This window comes from Myotis nattereri, assembly GCF_964212035.1.
Source record: "Myotis nattereri genome assembly, chromosome: 2".
Lineage (NCBI taxonomy): Eukaryota > Metazoa > Chordata > Mammalia > Chiroptera > Vespertilionidae > Myotis > Myotis nattereri.
In genome coordinates, this window is record NC_138076.1 from 213,175,185 (window position 1) to 213,200,094 (window position 24,910).

The window sequence follows — 24,910 nt, forward strand, 5'->3', positions numbered from 1 at the left end:
TACTCACTTGAGGAAGATCTGGACGTATTTTGGAAACCATTTCTTGAACAGACTCTAAATGATGACGTACAGGGTCTTACATTTTTGAATTTTTGAACGTGAGGACACAGAGTATGCCAAACTGGTATGGTAGCCATTTTGGACGTTAAATCCCTGTGACAGAAGAGAAAACAGAACATGTTACCTTCCAGCACACATTACAGATGCGCCAACCTCCCCTCTGGTCCTCTCCTGGCAGGACAGCGCAGGCTGTGAACACAGCCAGTCTGACCTTCGCGCCCACGTCGCGAAGACTATTCTTTTTTTTTTTTTTTAAATATATTTTATTGATTTTTACAGAGAGGAAGGGAGAGAGATAGAGAGCTAGAAACATCGACGAGAGAAACATCGACCAGCTGCCTCCTGCACATCTCCTACTGGGGATGTGCCCGCAACCCAGGCACATGCCCCCGACCGGAACCGAACCTGGGACCTCCCAGTCCACAGACCGACGCTCTATCCACTGAGCCAAACCGGCTTCGACACGAAGACTATTCTTAAAGTGAACACAAAACTGCGGTGTGGCTCTCCGTTTTTAGCAGATCCAATCATCTTCAAAAATGGAAAAAGCTGTTTGGACACGAACTCCCACCTGCATCCTGACTGGTGTGCGCCACCTTGTTCACGTAAAAAAGCACTCAGACCTGGAAGAGTTTTTGTGAGTTTATTTGAGCCAAACTGTCGACAATTGCCAAGAAGCAGAATCTCCACGATGGGCTAATGCTCGGGAAATGGCAGCTTCTCACTGTTTGACACGTGACAGTCAAAGGAGGAGACGTAGGTGGGTGACGTGAAATCCACTGGTCATGGATTGGGGGGGAGCCAAGCGGGGAAGCCTCTGAGATTGGATGACGAGTAAAACGTTAGACACACACTTCGTTCCCTAGTGGGTGCAGGACAGTTATCAGTCACCAATAACACGGTAATAACAATGAAGGAATTTGCGGTCTGTCCTGGCGCCCAGGGCATGTCAGGAAAGATACCCGCCTAGGACGTGACTACTCACCATAACTGCTTCTAATTAAAGTTTTAATGTCAGACCATCCTTTGTGGTTACCTGGTGTCTTTGAGTTTGCAAGATCGCCTTCCCTGAACTTGTCAGGTTAGCGTGTGGCTCCTTTTTCATCCACAACTGCTTTGGTGGCCATGAGGATGGAAAGTCTGGACTCTGAGCTTCTTTTTATTAAATGTATTGGTTGATATGATCACATAGGTTTCGGGTGTGGGTTCCTATGTTACCAGATCTGCATCTTGCCCTGTGTGCCACCGCCCTTGGACTGAGCTTCCTAAGCGCCTCACTGTGCACCCAGCACACAGTGAGGCAGAGCTGGCCTCTGAAAGCCTCCCCCCCCCCCCCCCCCCCCCCGTGAAACAGCGGGAAGCGGCCAAAACGCCACAGCGAACTGTTTCAAAACTCTGCAGTTAACCAAGGTTCGCAGCAATCTAGGGAGCATAGGTTCACGAAATCCGGCAGGATCTCTGTATGAACACAAGTTTGGGGCATTTTAACTTTCTCTGTTCCCATCTCCCGGCTCCCTTGAAATCAAGCGCCTGATCTCAGTGGAAACCCGGCAGCCAACAGCCACCGGCAGGAGCAGAGGGCTGGACCCCGTCAAGGCCCCATTACCAGAACATTCTCATTACCTGACACACTGTGGTTCCAGGAAGACTCCACTCACAGTGCTCTATGTTAACCAATTCAGAGTTCACCCAGGGAGAACAGGCTATTGTGAAAAGGTTTGTTGAAAAAAACCAAAGATAATTATGTTTAAAACCTAAGCTGCCTGAGTAGGTGGGTAACAGGTGGAGTAAACAATAGACTAAAAGCTTAAAGCAATGGTTCTCAACCTTGGCTGCACATTAGAATCACCTGGGAATCTTTTTAAAATCCTGATTTCTGGGCCTCATCCTCCAGAAATTCTGTTTCTTTGTTACTAATGTTGTGGCCCCACCCCATAACAAAGAAACAGAATTTCCGGAGGATGAGGCCCAGAAATCAGGATTTTAAAAAGATCCCCAGGTTGATAACCACTGGCTTAAAGGCAAGAGCTAGGGAATGGGATGGCGTAGGGGCTCTGAAAAGCATCCCCATATTCCTGGGAATCTAATGGCACTCTCTTATGTAGGGGTTGTGAGCCGGTCCAGGATAACGTGTTTACTCAGGGAAGACCGGGGAAGGCCCTAAACCAGGGGTGGGCAAACTTTTTGACTCGAGGACCACAATGGGTTCTTAAACTGGACAGGAGGGCCGGAACAAAAGCATGGATGGAGTGTTTGTGTGAACTAATATAAATTCAAAGTAAACATCATTACATAAAAGGGTACGGTCTTTTTTTTTTTAGTTTTATTCATTTCAAACGGGCCAGATCCGGCCCGCGGGCCGTAGTTTGCCCACGGCTGCCCTAAACTCTCACCTCTGGCTGACCTTGAGGCTCTAGCCAAGGTCACAAGCAGGAAGTGAGGCTCAGGCTGAAGGCATGCCCCAGCACACACACACGAGAGCCCCTTGCAAAGGTCGGAAGACTACTGTGTCCAGTTATTTGAAATAAAGACTTTATCATACAAACAAAAATTGAGGGAATTTGTCACCAGCAGACCTACTTGCAAGAAATCTTGTTAAAATAAAGTCTTCAAAAAGAAGGAAAAGTCCAAAGGGTCAGAAACTCAGATCTACAGAAAGAAAGGAAGAATATTAGAGAAAGAATAAATGAAGTAAAATAAACATCTATGCACCTAATAACAGAGCCGCACTACACGTGAAGTAAAAACTTATAACAGGGAAAGGAGAAATATACACTTTAACACTAATAGTGGAGACTTCAGCACCCACTTTTGATGATGGACAGGCCAACTAGAGAAGAGCAACAAGGAAACAGAAGACTTGAACAACGCGTCAACCAATTAGACGAAGAGACATGGAAAGAACAGTCACCCAACAGCAGCAGAACACGCATTCCTCCCGAGCACACATGGAGCACCCTCCGGGACAGGACGTAAAACAAGGCTCAATAAACTTAAAAGGATTGAAATAATCAATAGATGTTCTCCAACTACACTGAAATGAAAACAGAAATCAATAACAGAAAGAAATTAGATAACTAATAAACATGTAGAAATCAAATAATACACTCCTAATCAATGGGTCAAAAAAATAATCACAAGATAAATTAACAAATACTTTTACATGACTGATAATGAAGGCACAACATACAATATTTATGGGATGCAGATAAAGCAGTGCTTAGGGGTAAATTTACAGATATTAATGTCTACATTAAAGAAAAGAAAATCTCAATTGATGACCTAAACATCTTCCTTTAAAAGCTAGAAAAATAATATTAAATTAAACCCAAGTAGATTGAAGGGACTAATAAAGATTAGAGCAGAAATAAATAAAATTGAGAATAGAAAATAAAATAAAAAGCTGGTTCTTTGAAAAGATTGGCAAAACTCAAATTATTTAAATCATAAATGAAAGAGAGGGCATTACTACTGACCTTCCAAAAACAAAAAGGATTATAAGGAAATGTAAGTTGTATGCTAACAAAGTAGATAACGTCCATGAAATGGAAAAATTCTTAGAAAGACACAAACCACTGAAACTGACTAAAGAAATAAAATATCTGAATCGCTCTATAACAAGCAAAGAGACTGAATTAGTAATCAAAAAACTTATTGTGAAAATCCTAGGACCAGATAGGTTCACTGATAAATTCTATCAAACACTTAAAGAAGAATTAAAAACAATCCTTCACAAACTCTTCCAAAAAACGAAAGAGGAGGGAACACTTCCCAACACACTGTATGAGGTCAGTATTACCCTGATACCAAACCAAAGACATCAAGAGAAAAAAAGCTAAGGACCAATTTTCCTTAGGAATATAGGAAAAATCTTCATCCAACATACTAACAAACTAATCCAGCAATATACAAAAAGAATGAAACAGCATGACTAAGTGGGATTTATCAAAGGAATGCAAGGATGTTTGCTCCATTTGTTATAAAAATTAATCAATGCAACATTAATAGAATCAAGGGGGGAAAATCATCTCAATGGGTGCAGAAAAGGCATTTCACAAAATCCTACATCCTTTCATGATAAAAACACTAGGAACAAACTAGGAACAGAAGGGAACTTCTTTGACCTGACAAAAGGCATTAATAAAAAAAAGAAATAGCTAACATCATACTTAATGGTAAAAATATATACTTTTTTTTTTTACCCTAAGATCAGAAACAAAATGAGGATGTCTGCTCTCACCACTTTTATTCAACACTAGTGGCCCAGTGCACGGATTTGTGCACATTGAAAGGAAATTAATTAGAAGGTGGCTGATGGGGCAGGACTCGATGAGACAGGCCAGACACACCCTGGAGCCACGCCTGCAGACTCTCCCTGGCTGGCCACACCTGGGGTGGTGCTGCGGCTTGAACATGGCGTCTGCGGAGTGAGCGGGGTCCCTCCAGCAGGTGGGATCCCTCAGCCGGGCCTGCAGGGATCGAGCTGAAACTGGCTCTCCGACATCCCCCGAGGGGTCCTGGAGTGCGAGAGGGCGCTCTGCGAAGTTGCTGTTGTACAGGGTGTGGGATGCAAACGCAAGTGTGCAGTAACCAGATTCGGGGCTGACAGCGCCCCAGCAACAACATAACCCACGGCCGAACGTGGAATCGCACAGCTCCCTCCTCTCTGGTTCCAGGGTGCATCACCCGAGAACTGCTGCTGCCAAGTCACTGCAGCTCGGCAGCTCCTGCATTGAGCATCAGCTCCCTGCTGGTCAGTGCGCGTACCTACTGGCCGGTCGGACAGTCGCTTAGACTTTTATATATACAGATTGTGCTAAAGGTTCTAGCCAGAGCAATTAGGCAAGAAAATGAAATACAAAGGTACCAGGTTGGAGACTAATAAAAACTATCTCTATTTGCTAATAACATAATTTTGTACAATAAAAAACCCTACAGAAGACACACACGCCAAAAAAATACTATTAGAATAAACAACTTCAGTAAGGTTATAGGATATAGGATCAATATACAAAAATCTATTGATTTTCTATATACCTGCAATAAACAATCTGAAAATAAAGTTAAGAGTACAATTCCATGCCCTAACCGGTTTGGCTCAATGGATAGAGCATTGGCCTACGGACTCAAGGGTCCCAGGTTCGATTCCGGTCAAGGGCATGTACCTTGGTTGCGGGCACATCCCCAGTGGGGAGGATGCAGGAGGCAGGTGGTTGATGTTTCTCTCTCATCAATGTTTCTAATTCTCTATCCCTCTCCCTTCTTCTCTGTAAAAAATCAGTAAAATATATTTGTTTAAAAAAGAATACAATTCCATTTGAAGTAGGAAGCTGGGTCAGCAGCAGAAAGGATGGAGAGGTGGCTCAGGATTAACCCTTTCAGTGCCAACCAATATCCTAGGAACTATGCTAAAATTGCCAAGGCATTTTGAGTTAAGGTTTTTAAATTTTTTTTCCCACATAAAGAGTGAACTACTGCCGAAACCGGTTTGGCTCAGTGGATAGAGCGTCGGCCTGTGGACTGAAGGATCCCAGGTTCGATTCCGGTCAAGGGCATGTACCTGGGTTGCGGGCACATCCCTAGTGGGGGATGTGCAGGAGGCGGCTGATTGATGTTTCTCTCTCATCGATGTTTCTGACTATCTCTCTCCCTTCCTCTCTGTAAAAAATCAATAAAATGTATTTGAAAAAAAAAAAAAGAGTGAACTACTAGCATCTAATAGTGACACTGCAGGAGGAGCGCAATAGCGCTCCCGGCACTTTTGGCGAAAGACAGGAAGAACGCAATTGCACTCCCCAGCACTCTAGGGCAGGGGTCCTCAAACTTTTTAAACAGGGGGCCAGTTCACTGTCCCTCAGACCGTTGGAGGGCCGGACTATAGTTTAAAAAAAAACTATGAACAAATTCCTATGCACACTGCACATATCTTATTTTGAAGTAAAAAAACAAAACGGAAACAAATACAATATTTGTATTTGCATGTGGCCCGCGGGCCGTAGTTTGAGAACCCCTGCTGTAGGGGTTAAGGAAAGAGGATAGAGGACGAAATGGTTGTCTGGAGGAGCAGGCAAGCAGGAGAGTGGAGAGTGGGAGTTTGAAGAGCCCACCTGAGGTCTGTAGACATGAACCTCAGCCAGGACCAGTAGTGGAGAGTCGGGATAACCTGGGACAGGGTTCTGAAAGGCAAGTGTACTGCAGCAAGGTGGGCGTGTGCAGGGGAGGTGACAGCGTGGGCAGGTGCTGCTCAAGAAGGAACACCGAGAATGCTGGGAATAATGGGCGTCACTGAGACCTCTGGCCAAGACTGAAGAGGTTAAGAGACAAGAAACTCAAGCTTAGGAAGAATTTTGAGGAGGAAAAAAAGTTATTCGAATTCCATTAGCATTTACTGGGGACTTACTTTGAGCCAGGAAAGGTGCCTAAGGTTTGTGAAAAGCTGTCATTTAACCCTCCCCACGCCCAATCCCTTTTCACGCCTCCCATCTCAAGGTGAGGAAGCTGATGCTCGGAGCAGCACGCCATTCACCCAGGATTGCACGCCTGCTATGCCCAGAGCCGGGCGGACGAGCGCTTTCCCTGCACCAGGTGCGTGGTCGGCAGTGGCCAAGGCTTTCTTTCCTCTTGCTTTCTGCAACATTAATGAGCACCTCCTCGAAGGCGGCGAGAAGTCTGGCTGCCCACGCTGCACGCCCGGCCAGGAGCGCTCGCGGGGAGGACCTGCTGTAACTGCGTTCCTTATTGCACTTACTGCTCATGCAAATAACCGCTTTATTTTACCCATAAATTCACTGCCTAATAACAACAGGCGTGCCAGGGCTTTGGCCTCCTGCCTATTACACCACCTGAGGAGCGAGATAATCACCCAGAAACGTGCTGCCTGTTGTGCATTTTATTACTTGAATACAAAGTCACTCAATCCAAGAAACAGTTAGTGGAAGACAGCGTGGAAAAAATCATCACCATGCAAGAAGTCATTCCCCCGGGGCTGCTGAGCGCACTGCGGGCGGGGCCCCTTCCGGCGGGAGGACGGGCCGGGTGACCTGTGGGGTCCGTCCCATGAGAATCCTACCAACAGCAGGACCAGAGAAGCTGCCGCGGCTTCCGTTACAGCGCGAACCCCAGGAGCCAAGCCTGCGCAGCTGGGAAAATGGAGCCTGTGTCTGTGTCCGACCCAGACATCCTCGGTGCAGCACTTCCCGAACAACTAGGCTCCCAGGGGCTCGCTCTCCAGCAAACCCTGCAGGCCCCCGGGGAGCGTGGCGGTGCAGGAAGAGAGGCGTGGCCCTCCCGGCCCTCCACAGCTCAGCATCCGACTCAGGATTTGAAGAATGGCAGCGTTTTCAAAACCAAGGAGAAGGGATCCCACGCTCGCCAGTTCCACGGATGCCGGTGCAGCAGCTCAGCGCCCCGCCGCCCCAGAGCTGCGGAAAGCGAACCGAATCCCCCATCCGGGGGTCAGATTGAGGACCTTCCCAAGGGACGCCATCACCAGTGCCTCTCCCGGGGGCAGAGCTATCCACCTGTAGATTCCTCAAGCAGAAATAATGTGTTCTTATTGCTCTTACTACCATTATTTTTAAATGCGTTATTTTCCATTTTTACAAATTAGTTTTAAAAGGCTGTTGAGGCCGACAAGGAGCTTTAAAACAGTGGCTCTCAAATGTGGCCCCTGAACCAGCAGCATCAGAAATGCAAACCCTTAGGCCCCATCCAGACCAACCAGAGCCCCTGGGGTGGGCCCAGCCCTCCGGTTTTACAAGCTGAGCCACTGCAGAAGAGCCGGAAGCTGGTCTGTAGTACCGGCACGTAGTTTTTGATGGAGGCTCCTGTGTAAACTTCCCTGCTTACTATCGCAGTGACATAGACAGACCAGCAAGCCCAGCTGGCGCGGCTCAGTGGTTGAGCGCCAACCCATGCACCAAGAGGTCGCAGGTTCAATTCCCAGTCAGGGCACATGCACCGGGTGTGGGTTCCATGCCTGGTGGGGGCCGTGCAGGTGGCAGCCGATGACTGTTTGTCTCTCACTGATGTTTCTATCTCTCTTTCCCTCTCCCTTCCTCTCTCTCTAAAATCAATAAAAAAAACTTTAAAAAAAAAAATCCTAGCGAATGTTACATTTAAGTGAGCCTGCTAGAGTCACCTTGCAATTACGAGCACCTGCTCTGGGACAACCTTGAGTTGGGTACTGTAACCACATTTTCAGAAGCAGAGGAATTAAACTCCAGAGAGAAAAGGTAAATTTATGCATAAGGCCAAGACCAAAACTCTCCTAAATTGAATCCCAGGCTCTCTGCTCAGTTGTGCTAGGAGTGTCATGTGCGTGTGTGTGTGTCCACGTGATTTGTGTGCATTCTCATATAAACACATCACTAACAATGAAGTTCACATAGATTGGTAGAGTAATAAAATCTGTCTATCAATCCTCAAAAATGGACACCTTGCATTTGCCAGTCTAACAATTCTGCAACCTACTCAAAGGACACGTAGAAAATGAAAAGTCATCTACAGAGACATCTCACCCAGCACTAGGACGCCAGGGTTCGTGCCCCCAGCTGGAAGCCCAACCCAGCCTCCCCACCCAGCCTCATACTTCTCCATGTCTCCAGGTTGGCTGGCAACCTGGTCTACGTTCTAAACATAGGAGTTAGAAGCATGCAAGCTGATTTACAAAGATCTTTCAAATGACAGGGTATCATAAAAACACTATAGCCAGTCATCTGAATTCAACTGAGCAGAAAAACCCGTGGTTGTAAGCTGACCTTATGCGGCACGAGGCTTATAAACATGGCCATCCCACGAGTCTGCATCCCAGCCGTCCTCACCGAGGGCCTCCCCTGCATCAGGGCTCCTCTACTCCCCACCCAGGCTGTCATCTTGCTCCCAAAGGTCATCTTAACAAACACTTTATCTGGCAGAGTAAATTTCAAGCCTATGCACATACACTACAGGACACACACACACTGCGACACACACACACACACACACACACACACATACACTGCAAGACTCACACACACACACACACACTGCAAGACTCACACACACACACACACACACACTGCAAGACACACACACACACACACTGCAAGACTCACACACACACATACACTGCAACACACACACACACACACACACACTGCAAGCTCACACACACAGACTCAGAAATCAAACTCAGAACACAACGCGGACCTCAAAGTCAATACGCTTTCATGGAGTAACATCTCCTGTTGTAAGTGGTAACTACACAGGCTGTGCTGAAACACAAGAACATGTTTAGGACAATGTTGAAAGGAAGAGGACAGGAAACACTATGAATACAATAATATAAGAATGTCTTTTCACTGATGGACAGGGTCTAGAAGATGTGACAAGAACAGCCATGTTGGGATGGTGGGGGCATCGGTATTTTTTTTTAATCCTCACCCGAGGATATTTTTCCAATGATTTTTAGAGAGAGTGGAAGAGAGAGGGAAAGAGAGAGAGAAACATCGATGTGAGAGAAACACATCAATTGGTTGCCTCCTGCACGCGGCTCACCAGAGCCCGGAACAGGGTGGAGCCTGCAACTGAGGTATGTGCCCTTGACTGGAATTGAACCCAGGACTCTTGAGTCCGCAAGCTGACGCTCTATCCACTGCGCAACACTGGCCAGGGCAGTTTTTTTTATTTAAAATGCTCTTTAAGGAGTGTATCTCAGCGTGTTCACTGCAATATGCTCACAGGCAGCACCTGACTGAAGGGCTCCTGCCTCCTCTCCCTCCCCACCTGTCACTCTCCCACAGCCCCGGGCCCTCCGCCTGGGTCCTGCCCGCCCCCTCCCGACTCCTCTCCCCTTCGCTCCAGGTGTGAACTCACCTCCTTAGAAAGGCCTCCCTGGCCCCCTTGTCCCCACCCCCCTGTGGAGCTAGCACAGCCCGTCCTCCCCTGCCCTGCACGTGCCACACTGGAAACTATACTTCTCATCTGGGAAATCAGAGACTTGATCATAGGCTCCATGAAATAAAATGGTGTTTTTACACCCGGTCCCCCCGGCCGGGAGTACCCAGCTCATCACTGGCACTCCAAACGCATTCATCAAACTAATGAGTGAAGGATTTTCACAGCCCTGTCATTCAAACAGCGCTCCTCTCCCAACACGCACACGCACACACACACCCCCTAGATATTGTTCATGGCCATCACTCTCGCCATCTAAGGCAGAGTTTCAGTGTCACCCATGATTCTCTCTTGTCCCTACACTGAGCACACGTGGCCGGCGCCAGAAAGGGCCTCTTAGCACACATGACCTCAGGGTTGTTTGCTGGCGGCCTCCCTATCACACCACTGATGCTGCGAGAGCAGGGACCTCACCTGAGGATGATGGTCTACCAGGGGTCAGCAAACTGCGGCTCGGCAGACCGAAGCTCGAGAGCCACATGCGGCTCTTTGGCCCCATGGGCCGCAAAGTTTCAATCGCACTGTACATGCGTGCCCGCACGTGGTATTTTGTGGAAGAGCCACACTCAAGGGGCCAAAGAGCCGCATGTGGCTCGCGAGCCGCGGTTTGCCAACCACGGGAACGGATGGGATGCGAGTTTTGAGGGTTGAGTGTTGTGCTCATTTTCTCAGCCTGAATGCCTGCGGCCCCAGAATCCAGATCCTAAAGCAAAGCTTCCGTGGCTGTTTGTAATGTGCTCCCTCGCGTGCAGAAAGGGCCTCGGAAATCACTCCCACCTCCTGTGCTGACAGATACGGCATCGGGCCACGGGAAACTAGTCATGTCAGGGAACGGGCCGCGCTTGGCGGCTGGCAGTCCCTCGTGCCCGCCGCAGAAACAGTTTGACTGGCAGCCTTCTGCGATGGCAGGGCTGGAAACCATCCCCTTCTGCCAGCTCCGGAGCCACAGGAGCGACAGGAGCCGGTAGCACATCCTATTTATAGCTCGCCAGGTGGCAGTCGCTCGGGCGGGGGAGGGAGGCTGGGGTTGCAGCCCGCAGAGCGGGAGGCTGCTGCCCCCTAGAGCAGCCCCGACGTCCCGCGGAGGAACCACAGCTGCCCGAGGCCCGCAGCACGGCCACCGCAGCACTCTCTGAACTCCCCGTGGCTAATGTCTGCAGGCCTGTTGGGCACCAAATTAAGGAATTCAGTCTTCAAACCTATCAGCCGTTGCTTCCTGATACGATAAATACTAGTCTGTCAGTCCCCAGACAACCTTGGCACAAAAGCCAGCATTCAGCGCGCTGGCTGCGTGGCGGACTCGAGCCGGGAGTGACAACGGCATCTGATCACCGGCAGCACTTCCTTCCCGAGGCCCGACACCCGGCACAGCACACACATCGGCGGCGGCACGACCCTGAGCCGCCAGCGGACACAGGTGCAGGACAAGCGGGGTCTCACCTGGCCTTGGTACTGCCTGGCTTGGTGCTGTTGACGTTAGTTTTCATGCCATTTCGTTTCATTTCCTTCCAGATAAACTATTTCTGAACTTGTGTATCCTGAAAAATAAGAGAGCAACGGGGTTAGCACAGAATGGCAGACAGGTGTCCTTCAGCTTCTCGGGCCACAAGGCCAGAGCCTTTGGGTCTGCAAGGAAATGCAGTGATACCGCCGCCTACTAAAGGGGGTCGAGCCCCCAGGCAGATCCTCCACGTGCCCTTCACTCCAGATGTCAGCTTCCCCAGGCGGGGAGCTGATGTCAGAGCTCCTCTTCCCATATCGCCATCACACACACACACACACACACACACACACACACCACATACACACACACATGCCACATACACATACTACACACACACATGCCACGTACACAAACCCTGCATACACACCCCACGCACATCACACATACACAACCACACACACACCCCTACTGCGGTCCCCTCTATTTTCCTCACATCAGCCAGAATAATCATTTTAAAATGCTGATCTTGTGCCCAGCTGGCATGGCTCAGTGGTTGAGCATTGACCTATGACTCAAGAGGTCACAGTTCAATTCCTGGTCAGGGCACATGCCCAGGTTGTGGGCTCGATCCCCAGTGCGGGGCGTGCAGGAGGCAGCCAATCAATGATTCTCTCTGGTCATTGATGTTTCTCTCTCTCTCTCTCTCTCTCTCTCTCTCTCTCTCTCTCTCTCCCCCCCCCCCCTTTCTTTCTCTGAAATCAATAAAAACACATATTTTTAAAAAACACAAAACTTGGTTCAATGAATGGTGCATCTTGTGGAAGGTACTGAATTTAGAGGAAAAAAATGCTGATCTCGTGTTACTTCCTCGCTTTACAAATTCCAATTGCTTCCTGTGGCCCTTAGAATAAAGACCAGAGTCCTTCATGGTGTCACAAGGCCTATGGGCGGGCTGGGCCTGCCTCTCCGGCTCTGTCCCTCTCCTGGGTTCTCCGTGCGGCGACCGCACCGGTGCCTTGCAGTCCCTCCGATGAGGCCTCCCACGGGAAAGCTTTCTTCCTTTCCTATGCAGCAGCCCCCTGCCCAGACCACTCCTCCTCCTTCCCTCTGCCTCTGGGTCCTTCCTCCTCCCAGAGATCCGCAGGATCTCCTGGAGGGCTCGTTAGACACCCACGGCTGCCCCTCCACCAGGTCCTGGGTGGGGGTGGGGCCCGAGAATCTCCTCGCTGACAGCTCCCAGGTCATGCTGGTGCTGAGAACCCGGCCACGTGTCTGGGTGCAGTCACTTCCTCAGGAGCCGTGACACCCCCACGCTAGGTGGGCCCCACGACACCCCCACGAGGACCGCCCTGGTCCCTGGGAGCCCTCAGCCAGTTGCAGTGACGTGTCTACCTGTGAGTATTCAACCAATGCTTGTCTCTGGCGCGGGTCCCAGGCACGGCCTCGCGTTCAGAGGCATTCACCTCCCCCCCCCAGGGAAGGAACGCGTTTGCTTCCACCCCTGCCCCTGGGCCGGTTAGAGCAGCAGTTCCTGCCTCCGGCCTCCCGCCCTCTAAGCAATCAGCACGCAACGTCAATTTTACCAGGAAAACACCTCGCCAACGGACTCTCTGCCCCTCCACCCCATGTCACTGCTCTGAACCTCACTGGTCTGGATTAAGAAATAGCCCTTAAGTTCCTTCCAGGCCTCCACTCCCCCTCCCATCCTCCTCCGCTGCCAGGCTTCATCTCGCTAAAGCACAGACACAGTTACGTTACTCCTTGGCTTGAGGGCACGCAATGCAAAACACACGTGTTACATTTTCAGAGAACTATGCACAAAGGAGACCATGAGAGCCTGTCCACGCTGGGCTGCGGCTTTGACCCCGGTTGTGCTCACTGCACGTTGGCTGTTCTGTGAGATGGTACCACTGAGGGGAAGGGAGGACACACTGGGCCTCCCTGCACTAATTCTGCAACATTTTTGTGGGTCTATATTTTTTTAAGTTAAAAAAAAATACTCCACACTCTCCAGGGCAGAAGATCATCACATCATTAACAACCTGGCCCCAGGAGACCCCCCAGGCACCCCAGTGCCGCACACACCGCACTACTGCAGTCCTCCCAACGTGCCCCGTGGCCCCTCACCTCCCAACAAGCCCCGTGGCGCCTCACCTTCTCACCTCCCAACGTGCCCGTGGCCCCTCACCTTCTCACCCCCCAACACGCCCTGTGGCCCCTCACCTTCTCACCTCCCAACACGCCCCGTGGCCCCTCACCTTCTCACCTCCCAACACGCCCCGTGGCCCCTCACCTTCTCACCTCCCAACACGCCCCGTGGCCCCTCACCTTCTCACCTCCCAACACACTCTGTGGCCCCTCACCTTCTCACCTCCCAACACGCCCCGTGGCCCCTCACCTTCTCACCTCCCAACACACTCTGTGGCTCCTCACCTTCTCACCTCCCAACACGCCCCGTGGCCCCTCACCTTCTGACCTCCCAACACACTCTGTGGCCCCTCACCTTCTCACCTCCCAACACGCCCGTGGGCCCTCACCTTCTCACCTCCCAACACACCCGTGGCCCCTCACCTTCTCACCTCCCAACACGCCCGTGGCCCCTCACCTTCTCACCTCCCAACACGCCCGTGGCCCCTCACCTTCTCACCTCCCAACGCGCCTGGTGACCCCTCACCTTCTCACCTCCCAACGCGCCCGTAGGCCCCTCACCTTCTCACCTCCCAACACACCCGGTGGCTGCCGGGAACCGGTCCATCCTTGCTGTTTCAAGGGACCTGGCATATATGGCATACGGTTCTTAATATGTTTGCTCACCTTCTCGGCGCTGTGTTTTAACCAAGGTCTCCTCTCTGAGAAAGGTTGTTTCCCCAGGTAGGGATTCTCCCCTGAAGTTAGGGAGGGAATAAAACCTCTTAACTAAGTGCCAGGCGGGTAATTAATCACTTTAACTACGAACAATCATGCTTAAGCTACATAATCTTTCCTCCCTGGAATGGAGATAAGAAACGCCCTAACCTTTGGAATAGAGATTGATAGGATTGAATCAACTGGTATAAATACAGATGTAACAAGACAGAGAGAGACAGAAATTGGCACAGAACCTACACAGAACGTTCTCTAGAGACAGAAGAACTTCGCTGGAGAGAATATGGCAAAAGATCCTGGACAGAAACTGGCCTCAGAACCTAGAGACAGAACCTAGCGAGAGAACATGGCAAAAGATCCTGGACTGAACCTGACTACAGAAATTGGCAAGAGAACCTGACTAGAACCTGGTGATTGAACCTGGCTGGAGAACCTGGACAGAACCTGGCTGGAGAACCTAGCGAGGGAACATGGCTACAGAACCTGGCTGGAGAACCTGGAGAACCTGGCTGGAGAACCTAGCAAGAGAACATGGACACAGAACCTGGCTGGAGATCCTAAGCAGAACCTCTCTGGAGATCCAGACCAGAACTTGGCTGGAGATCCTGGCTAGGCTGCTGATCAACTGAACCTGGCTGGAGAACCTGGAGAACCTGGCTGGAGAACCTAGCAAGAGACCATGGACACAGAACCTGGCTGGAGATCCTAAACAGAACTTCGCTGGAGATCCAGACCAGAACTTGGCTGGAGATCCTGGCTAGGCTGCTGATCAACTGAACGCTGTCTCCTTGTCATTCCTTTTTCGCCAACTCCGTCCACACCTTTGGGAACCCCTGGACCTGCTGGGGTTGGACCCCGGCATCTGGCGCCCGAACAGGGACCCCTAGGTAAGCGCCCCACACTCGGGACGGATCGGACTCCACCGTAGGAAGAGGGTGGATAGTCTTTGCCGACTCCGTCCACACCTTTGGGAACCCCTGGAACAGGATTCCCATAGGTAAGCCCCCTCCATTGAGAACCCCCACACTCGGGATGGATAGGACTCCACCAGGGTGCTACAGACCCAACTATAGAAGATAAGTAGGGTAAGAAGGTGGATAGTACAGAACTTAGATTGAGAAGATGTGCCATACTGAGTCCAAAGAAAGAAGACTCTGTATTGATCCTTAGACTGAGAAGATGTGCCATACTGAGTCCAAAGAAAGAAGACTCTGTATTGATCTTTAGATTAAGAAGATGTGCCATACTGAGTCTAAAGAAAAAAGACTCTGTATTGATCTTTTAACATATATGCTTGCTAGCAGAGGAATTAAGGTTACTCCCAGTAGGACAGAACGTTTTATATAAGAATTATGTCCATGCTTTTCTGAGGAAGGAAAGGTAAATGTAAAGGCATGGGAGGAGGTAGGCCCAAGGAGCCTTATCCTTAACCCCACTGCAGCCTTTCCACCCCGGGAAAGTGCAGGATTGGCAAGCTCTCCCTGGGGTGATAGATCAGGACTCAGGTAATAGCGGAAAGCGCCAATCCTACTCTTAAAATGGATACAAGAGAGCATTTGGGGTTTTTCTTTTTAATGCCTGCTTTTAAAAAATAAAAAGGGGGAATTTGCCGGGAGCCGGTCCATCCTTGCTGTTTCAAGGGACCTGGCATATATGGCATACTGTTCTTGATATGTTTGCTCACCTTCTTGGCACTATGTGTTTTAACCAAGGTCTCCTCTCTGAGAAAGGTTGTTTCCCCAGGTAGGGATTTTCCCCTGAAGTTAGGGAGGGAATAAAACCTCTTAAGTAAGTGCCAGGCGGGTAATTAATCACTTTAACTACGAACAATCATGCTTAAGCTACATAATCTTTACTCCCTGGAATGGAGATAAGAAACGCCCTAACCTTTGGAATAGAGATTGATAGGATTGGAATCAACTGGTATAAATACAGATGTAACAACACAGAACTTAGAAGACAGAACCAAGGAAGACAGAACCTACACAGAACCTAGAGACAGAAGAACTTCGCTGGAGAGAACATGGCAAAAGATCCTGGACAGAAACTGGCCTCAGAACCTAGAGACAGAACCTAGCGAGAGAACATGGCAAAAGATCCTGGACTGAACCTGACTATAGAACATGGCAAGAGAACCTGACTAGAACCTGGTGACTGAACCTGGCTGGAGAACCTGGAGAGAACCTGGCTGGAGAACCTAGCGAGGGAACATGGCTACAGAACCTGGCTGGAGAATCTGGAGAACCTAGCAAGAGAACAGAACCTGGCTGGAGATCCTAAGCAGAACCTCTCTGGAGATCCAGACCAGAACTTGGCTGGAGATCCTGGCTGGAGGTCCTGGCTAGGCTGCTGATCAACTGAACACTCTCTCCGTGTCCTTCCTTCTTCGCCGACTCCGTCTACGCCTTTGGGAACCCCTGGACCCGCTGGGGTTGGACCCCGGCATCTGGCGCCCAAACAGGGACCCCTAGGTAAGCGCCCGCACTCGGGACGGATCGGACTCCACCGTAGGAAGAGGGTGGATAGTCTTCGCCGACTCCGTCCACACCTTTGGGAACCCCTGGAACAGGATTCCCATAGGTAAGCCCACCCCATTGAGAACCCCCACATTGAGGACGGATAGGACTCCACCAGGGTGCTGCAAACCTCCCTACAGAGGATAAGTAGGGTAAGAAGGTGGATAGTACAGAACTTAGATTGAGAAGATGTGCCATACTGAGTCCAAAGAAAGAAGACTCTGTATTGATCTTTGCATTAAGAAGATGTGCCATACTGAGTCTAAAGAAAAAAGACTCCGTATTGATCTTTTAACACATATGCTTGCTAGCAGAGGAGTTAAGGTTACTCGCAGTCAGATGGAACATTTTATACAAGAAATATGTCCATGCTTTTCTGAGGAAGGAAAGGTGCCGGAAAGGTAAATGTAGAGGCATGGGAGAAGGTAGGCCCAAGGAGCCTTATCCTTAACCCCACTGCAGCCTTTCCACCCCAGGAAAGTGCAGGATTGGCAAGCTCTCCCTGGGGTGATAGATCAGGACTCAGGTAATAGCGGAAAGCGCCAATCCTACTCTTAAAATGGATACAAGAGAGAATTTCGGGTTTTTCTTTTTAATGCCCGCTTTTAAAAAATAAAAAAGGGGGAATTTGCAGGGAGCCGGTCCATCCTTGCTGTTTCAAGGGACCTAGCATATATGGCATACGGTTCTTAATATGTTTGCTCACCTTCTTGGCGCTGTGTTTTAACCAAGGTCTCCTCTCTGAGAAAGGTTGTTTCCCCAGGTAGGGATTCTCCCCTGAAGTTAGGGAGGGAATAAAACCTCTTAACTAAGTGCCAGGCGGGTAATTAATCACTTTAACTACGAACAATCATGCTTAAGCTACATAATCTTTCCTCCCTGGAATGGAGATAAGAAACGCCCTAACCTTTGGAATAGAGATTGATAGGATTGAATCAACTGGTATAAATACAGATGTAACAAGACAGAGAGAGACAGAAATTGGCACAGAACCTACACAGAACATTCTCTAGAGACAGAAGAACTTCGCTGGAGAGAATATGGCAAAAGATCCTGGACAGAAACTGGCCTCAGAACCTAGAGACAGAACCTAGCGAGAGAACATGGCAAAAGATCCTGGACTGAACCTGACTACAGAAATTGGCAAGAGAACCTGACTAGAACCTGGTGATTGAACCTGGCTGGAGAACCTGGACAGAACCTGGCTGGAGAACCTAGCGAGGGAACATGGCTACAGAACCTGGCTGGAGAACCTGGAGAACCTGGCTGGAGAACCTAGCAAGAGAACATGGACACAGAACCTGGCTGGAGATCCTAAGCAGAACCTCTCTGGAGATCCAGACCAGAACTTGGCTGGAGATCCTGGCTAGGCTGCTGATCAACTGAACCTGGCTGGAGAACCTGGAGAACCTGGCTGGAGAACCTAGCAAGAGACCATGGACACAGAACCTGGCTGGAGATCCTAAACAGAACTTCGCTGGAGATCCAGACCAGAACTTGGCTGGAGAGATCCTGGCTAGAGATCCTGGCTAGGCTGCTGATCAACTGAACTCTGTCTCCTTGTCATTCCCTCTTCGCCGACTCCGTCCACACCTTTGGGGACCCCTGGACCTTCTGGGGTTGGACCCCGGCAGGTGGCCCCTCACCTTCTCACCTCCCAACACGCCCGTGGCCCCTCACCTTCTCACCTCCCAACACGCCCGGTGACCCCTCACCTTCTCACCTCCCAACGCGCCCGGTGACCCCTCACCTTCTCACCTCCCAACACGCCCGTGGCCCCTCACCTTCTCACCTCCCAACACGCCCGTGGCCCCTCACCTCCCAACGCGCCCCGTGGCCCCTCACCTTCTCACCTCCCAACGTGCCCCGTGGCCCCTCACCTCCCAACAAGCCCCGTGGCCCCTCACCTTCTCACCTCCCAACGTGCCCGTGGCCCCTCACCTTCTCACCTCCCAACGCGCCCCGTGGCCCCTCACCTTCTCACCTCCCAACACGCCCGGTGGCCCCTCACCTTCTCACCTCCCAACACGCTCCGTGGCCCCTCACCTTCTCACCTCCCAATGCGCCCCGTGGCCCCTCACCTTCTCACCTCCCAACACGCCCCGTGGCCCCTCACCTCCGCGTGTGGTTCACCCTTTTGCTGGAATTCCCTTCTCCTTTTCTGCCTGGCACACTCCCACTCATCTTTCGAGATGGAGAAGGTAGCCCTCCTGCGGAGGCCCTCCCACCCTTGCCTCCTTAAACGAACCAGCCAGGCCTTTCCAGAGAACGTGGCCTTACAGTTTCGTTCTGCACCCGTCACTCCATTACTTTGCTGTGGGGGCGCGGACATATGTGTACGGTATTAGCTCCTCCCAGTCCGTCCCCCAGTTCTGCCGCCATGTTCACTTCGATTCTCCGCTCCCATGCTCCCCACTCGGCTGTGTAGCAGCCCCCCCAGCGGAGAATCGGCAGCACCCAGCCTCCTGGACCAGCACCTGCTGCACAGCCTGGTGCGCAGTGAGCGCTCCATTAACCTCTTCTCGATGGACCGCTGCTCTCAATGCCAAGGACTGGGCGGGCAAGAAGCGTGGGCTACTCTGACCCTTACTTTGGCAGCTGAACAATGTCCTGACCGTGAGCAAGGCAGTGACGCGTCCTGTAGGTCAAGCCTGACTTCCAACCACCCTCAGCTGAGGCTGCCTAAACAGAGAGAATTCGAAGGCCTTAGCGCACTCAGGATTGCCACACAGCGTGGGAAAGTGGACGTCCGCCAGGATTCTAAGACCACTGCCCCCAAAGAAGCACCAAGTCACAGAGCATCACAGACACTCCTAACCACAGGCGGGAGCGCGGACAGGCGGCGATTTCACCTGTACATGTACTTGCCACGCACGTCCTGAGGTCCAGTTCCTAACAGATGCTATTTGTAGCAGAATCGTAACCAACGTGCCATCCATCTGCCTTGGCATCAAGAAAGCGTAATTCCACACCAGAGAGAAAAATGTGTGCGGCCCAGCAGAAGAGGCATCGGCAGCGGAAACTGTTGGAACTGTATCGCGGGGAAGTTATCGCCTGACTAAATTGGGAAACGGTGCAAGCAACACAGAAGATTCTGGCAGTTAAATCCAAATCCTTGAGAAAAATCTTCCCTGTGTCCATTCTGCCATCAAATGGATGGTCTGTTCGGTTCTGGGACACATCACCCTGGTAAGTTCCCTCCTTGGCCTTCCATGTCCTCACTCAGTCATTTGCTGAGCATCTCCGGGGGGGGGCGGGGGGGGAGGGCAAGGGGGGGGGAGCAGGGGGGATGACGAATTTGGAGTAAAAAAAATATGGAGTCAAACTGGCTCCACTACCTTCGGTGCAGTTGCCAGTGCATTAACCCCCGCGGACTGTCTCCTCATTTGCAACATGGAAATAATCTTTCTCTTTAGAGCAAGTATTCCAGCCTGGGACCTGGGGGCGGGTCCATGTGTGCTTCCATGGAACTTGCAAGTCTCAGAGACTGAATAGCAAGCGTGTGACATGATTTTTCTAAAAAGAGGATGCATTACTTCCACCAGCTTCTCCAGGGGCAAGTGACACCCCTCCCCCCAACACTCCAAAGGCTGTCAGAGGGTCACAGATACTGTCGCTAAAGCGCCTGACACACAGGGGCTGTGTTCAGTATTTGGTGGCTGTTATGAAGTTTAGGTCCTGGGAAGGGACAGAAAGATAAGTCAGACCCCAGGGCAGAAGGCAGGGAGACAGTTCCAGGGGAAGGTGTTGAGTGTCGTCTCAGGGATGTTTAGGCCAACACAGGAGGGCGAACCAAAGTCAGTGCCGAGAAGCCAGCAGGAGAGAGTGACCAGGTGGAGGCCCGGCTGCGCCAGGTCAGCGCCTGGCCACCACTGAGGTGTCCTCGACGCCTAGACAGGACCTGGCACACGGCCGGTGCCCAGCGAACAATCGTGAAATAAGCAGACGAGTAAGGGAGACCAACCCAGGGGACAGGATAACACGTGTCCCAATCCCTCGGGGAAAAACAAAATTCCGAAGGTGTTACTGACAAGTACTGACTTGATATTCAAAATCACGTTACGATTCCCATGCAAATGTGATGGCCCACGCTCTCCCCTGAAGAGTGAGGACCCCGGGCCCACGCCTCCGTCACTCAGCGGTCCCCAAGCCCTCCCGGGCGTTGTGATGAAACCCAAGAAGTCTGCCTTCCAGACCAGCGGTTGGAAAAGCTTCATTTTTTTTTCCCAGAGGAATTCAAATGCCTTATTTGCCTGGACAAAATTAATTCAATTTCTTTTTGTTTTAATTTTCTTTCTCCTTGAGTTCAAGAAGCTGAGAGCTGAATGTGTAGCCCAACGGTTTTACCCACTATGGATGGTCGGAGTGTTTTTGTTTCTCCGGACACTACTTTCCCATCCAGTCTGTACTGGGCATGACCCTGACTTCTGTGTTTTTATTTTCGGTATCGTATTGTTCTCACGGTCATCTCAAAGCCTCAGTGGGACGTACAGAGTATTGACGTGAACACGGGAACACTAGCACCGCGTCCTGGAGTACTAGGCACGGACACCGGGTCTGGGCCGCGGCCCAGTGGTTTAGAGCTCTTGCTCACACACCAAGGTTTCGAGGTTTGATCCCCGGTCAAGACACGTACAAGAATCAATCAGTGAATGAATAAATACGTGGAACAAATCAATGTCTGTCTGTCTCTCTCTCTCTCTTCCTCTCTCTCTCTAAAATCAATAAAACGTTTTTTAGGGGAGGCAGGCCTGGAGGAGAGGCTGCACCCTACCATTTGTCTGCTTTGTAGCCCCTTAACTGCCCTGCAAAATGGAAAGAGTAACCACTTTTTCATAAGCAGCTGATGAGGACTCAATTTTTTTAAAATGTATTTGAGCCTGGAATAGAGGAAGTGCTCCATGAGCATTGGCCCGGAATAGCAGTCGCAGCTGCAGGGCTCGCGGCAGCAGGAAAGCTGCAAACACATGGAGCGGAGACATAACGGTGCCCCTGAAGCCCGGCAAACAGAACCGGACAGCGGTCAAAGGTCAGAACCAATAGGAACGCGAGGGAAATAAACCCTCTCGTACTGGAAGGGCCTCCTGTTCCTGTGTTCTCTCTATCCACGCTGCCTCAGACCTGCCCCTCCCCTTCCCGCCCGCTCTTCTGCACGGTGTGGACATCCGGGGCCGCGCTGCACTGAACGTGAGTCCATCTTTAAGTAGCACCAGAGTCCAGTCGATGCGATGTTGCACGCCTCCATCTGGGCACTTTTACATAAACACACTTTATGGGAGGGAAGCAACGGTTACCTCCCTGTCCCAGCTGCAGCTCCTCGTCTGCATCACACAGCTTGTGCGCCCATCCTGGCGGGGGCAGGAGGCAGCCAGGAAAGCCTGCCGGGGCTCCCACCACCCACTAGCCCGGAACATTCACTCTCCGTTTTGTAAATATGTTTTTATTGATTTCAGAGAGAGGAAGGGAGAGAGGGACAGAAACATCCATGATGAGAGAGAATCATGGATGGGCTGCCTCCTGCACGCCCCACACTGGGGATCGAACCCGCAGCCCGGGCCTGTGCCCCGACCGGGAATCGGATCGTGGCCTCCCAGTGCATTAGGCCCACCCTCAACCCCGAGCCACGCCGGCCGGGCTGCCACAGTCACCCTCGATACACACCTGCAAAGCAGCTTCAGTGAAGCCATCGGCTTGTTACCAGCCAGCGGCCGCCTGGGAGATCCCTGCTGGGGGCCGGCACCCGCCTGCGCACCATCCTCCTGGCACTGGTTCTGGCTCCAGGTGCCCGTCAGCCCAGGGCGTCAGCATGGGGAGCAGCGGGCGGCTGGAAAGGGCAGACACAGGCAGAGGCCAGCGTAAAGTCTCCGGTAAGCACTTGTGTTTTCCTTTTCATTGTTGACACTACTGCCCGTGTCCCTGTCTCCCCCCACCCCCTCCACGCAGCTCCCACCCACTCGGATGAGCATTATTTGACAAACATCTGCAGCACCTGCTGTGAGCCAGCACTAAACTGGGTGCCTGCTTCACTTCCCAATTCCCGGGACATGACCGACCGGATGTATGTTGCACGGAAAACAGGGAATAAAAGAGATGAAGGAACTGCAGTGTGTGAAAGTCTAATTTTTTTTTTTTTACAGCATTTCTGTAAATCTACCCATGGTAGAGGCACCTTCTTAAGAAACATTAAAATACTCCTCTTGGAAGCGATGTCTCGATGGTCTTAAGTTTTGTGAAAGCCAATATTTCACAAAGCGCCTCCGGACAAAATTTCTGGGGAATAACTATGGCGGGGAGGGGGTGGTGTCTGAGGAGAAAGAATGTTCTAGAAAGACCTAAGATTTTTTTTTTTTTTTTTTGTGTGGACCCGGGACAGAGTGCCGAGTTTGAATTCTGGCTTTGCAACCTCCTGGCTGTATGGCTTTTGGACAACCGCCCTCACCCCACCAGGCGCAAGTCCTCACCCAGTAGGTGGCGGTAACCACGACACAGTCAAGGTGGGAACAGAAGAAACAAGGGGCGTGGAACGGTCTGTAAATGGGAGCAACTCGAGGCATTACCGCGCGTTTCCCACTTGACCTCACAGATCCACGGAGGGGCGGTCCCCCCTTCCACCTTGTTGATAACCCGTCTTCCCCAGATACCACGTCAGCTCCGCGGGGGCCGCGCCATCCTGTTCACCTACGCCGCCCACCCCGCGCTCGGCACCTGCAGGCGCGTCACCCACACGTGGGAAAGCCAGCACCGGCCCTTCACCGCGGACGGGAGGGGAACCCCCGTGTCCCCGGAGCGGGCAGCCGCCCTCCCGGAGCTGTGGGGCCTTCAGGTCTGCCCGCCGGCCCCCTGCTCGGCCCTCCGCCGCCCTTGCGGCTCGCGCGCGGGCTCCGGGGGCCGCGGCCACGCCGCCTTACCCGCGCCCGCGTCCAGTTCTCCTCCTCGCGGGGCCACTAGAGCGCGCAGCGAGCCGCCGGCGCGGAGGCCCAGCCCACTCCGGGACGCTGTTGCCGGGGCGACGACGACGCTCGCTGACTGGAGACTGTTTCTCCGCACTCGGGAATAAGCCGTGTTCCGATTGGCCAGGTCGACTACGGAGCGCGCTGGGACGGGGGCCCGGGCCGCACACTGGCTCCGCCCCCGACGGAAGGGACTTCCGCCGGAAGTCGTGTCCCCACGCGGCGGGAACGTGCCTGACGATGGGCCGCGAGAAAGCGGGTTTCTGTTAAGAGGGCTTCGCGCGGGGAGCGGGCGGTTGGACTGGTCGCGCGGAGCCGCCGGGAGCCGCGTGTCTGGTGGGAGGCAGCCGCCTCCTGGGAAGCCCTCCTCACCTGTGCACACCAAGCGCACCCACTCGGGGTCTGCCCTCGGCGGAGGGAGGGGTTTTCAGAGCCCGGCCGCGTGCTACACCTTCCCAAACGGCAGCACTTAATCTTAGAGCCATTGCGACTGTCGCACTGATGGGCATGGCTACTGTGCCCTGCGGCCTCCTCCGGGAGAGGACAGCCCTGCGGGGGGGACCAGCTGGCTTGGCCCGCAGCTTAGCCTCAGCCCCGCCAGCCTCACCAGGGCTGCCTTCAGGACCAGCCGCCAGGGGAGCGTGTGCTGTCCGCACCCACAGGCAGAGTGGGAACTCCGCAGGTCACGTGACCATCATCCTGGCAATGGCAGCAGCTGTCGCTGGCCTTACGGAGCGCTTCCCTTTGCCGGGTACCCATCCAGGGGCGTCACTTGCCGTGTAATCTGCACTGATCGGCACAGCAGCCCTATGAGGAAGGCGCCATGGTTATCCCCGTTTCACGTTTAGGAGACGGAGGCACCGGGAGGGTCTTCTGCGCAAGGACTCAGCTGCTCAGTGGCCGAAGCAGAGCGAGAACCCAGGCAGCCTCGGCCCGGGCGCGCTCCGAGGCCCCTGCCACGCCGCCCCTTGCGGAGCGAGGTTCTGCCGGCGGAGGAACGCCCTCCCCGCGGTTCTGTCCGCGGATAAATCGCAGGGCACCCTGCTCAGCCCTGGGACTGCACGGCTGGTGGCTAGTTCTCCTACTCGACCGAGAGTCATTTCCGACGCTTCTCTCCTGGGGTCGGCACGCTTCGGTGA

General features: G+C 52.1%; 1 protein-coding gene across 1 annotated transcript in view; it reads right to left on the reverse strand.

Annotated features, from left to right (window-relative positions):
* Nucleotides 1-23,810, reverse strand: part of LOC308513141 (EF-hand calcium-binding domain-containing protein 6-like) — a 35,896-nt gene extending 12,086 nt beyond the window's left edge. The window contains exons 1-4 of the mRNA XM_081082972.1: nucleotides 23,730-23,810; nucleotides 22,483-22,645; nucleotides 11,437-11,534; nucleotides 8-153 (exon numbers count right to left, since the gene is read on the reverse strand). Of these exons, the coding sequence (XP_080939098.1) occupies nucleotides 8-153; nucleotides 11,437-11,498 (208 nt within the window). The 5' untranslated portion in view covers nucleotides 11,499-11,534; nucleotides 22,483-22,645; nucleotides 23,730-23,810. The remainder of the gene's footprint in view (nucleotides 1-7; nucleotides 154-11,436; nucleotides 11,535-22,482; nucleotides 22,646-23,729) is intronic.
* Between the last annotated feature and the right edge of the window lie 1,100 nt (nucleotides 23,811-24,910).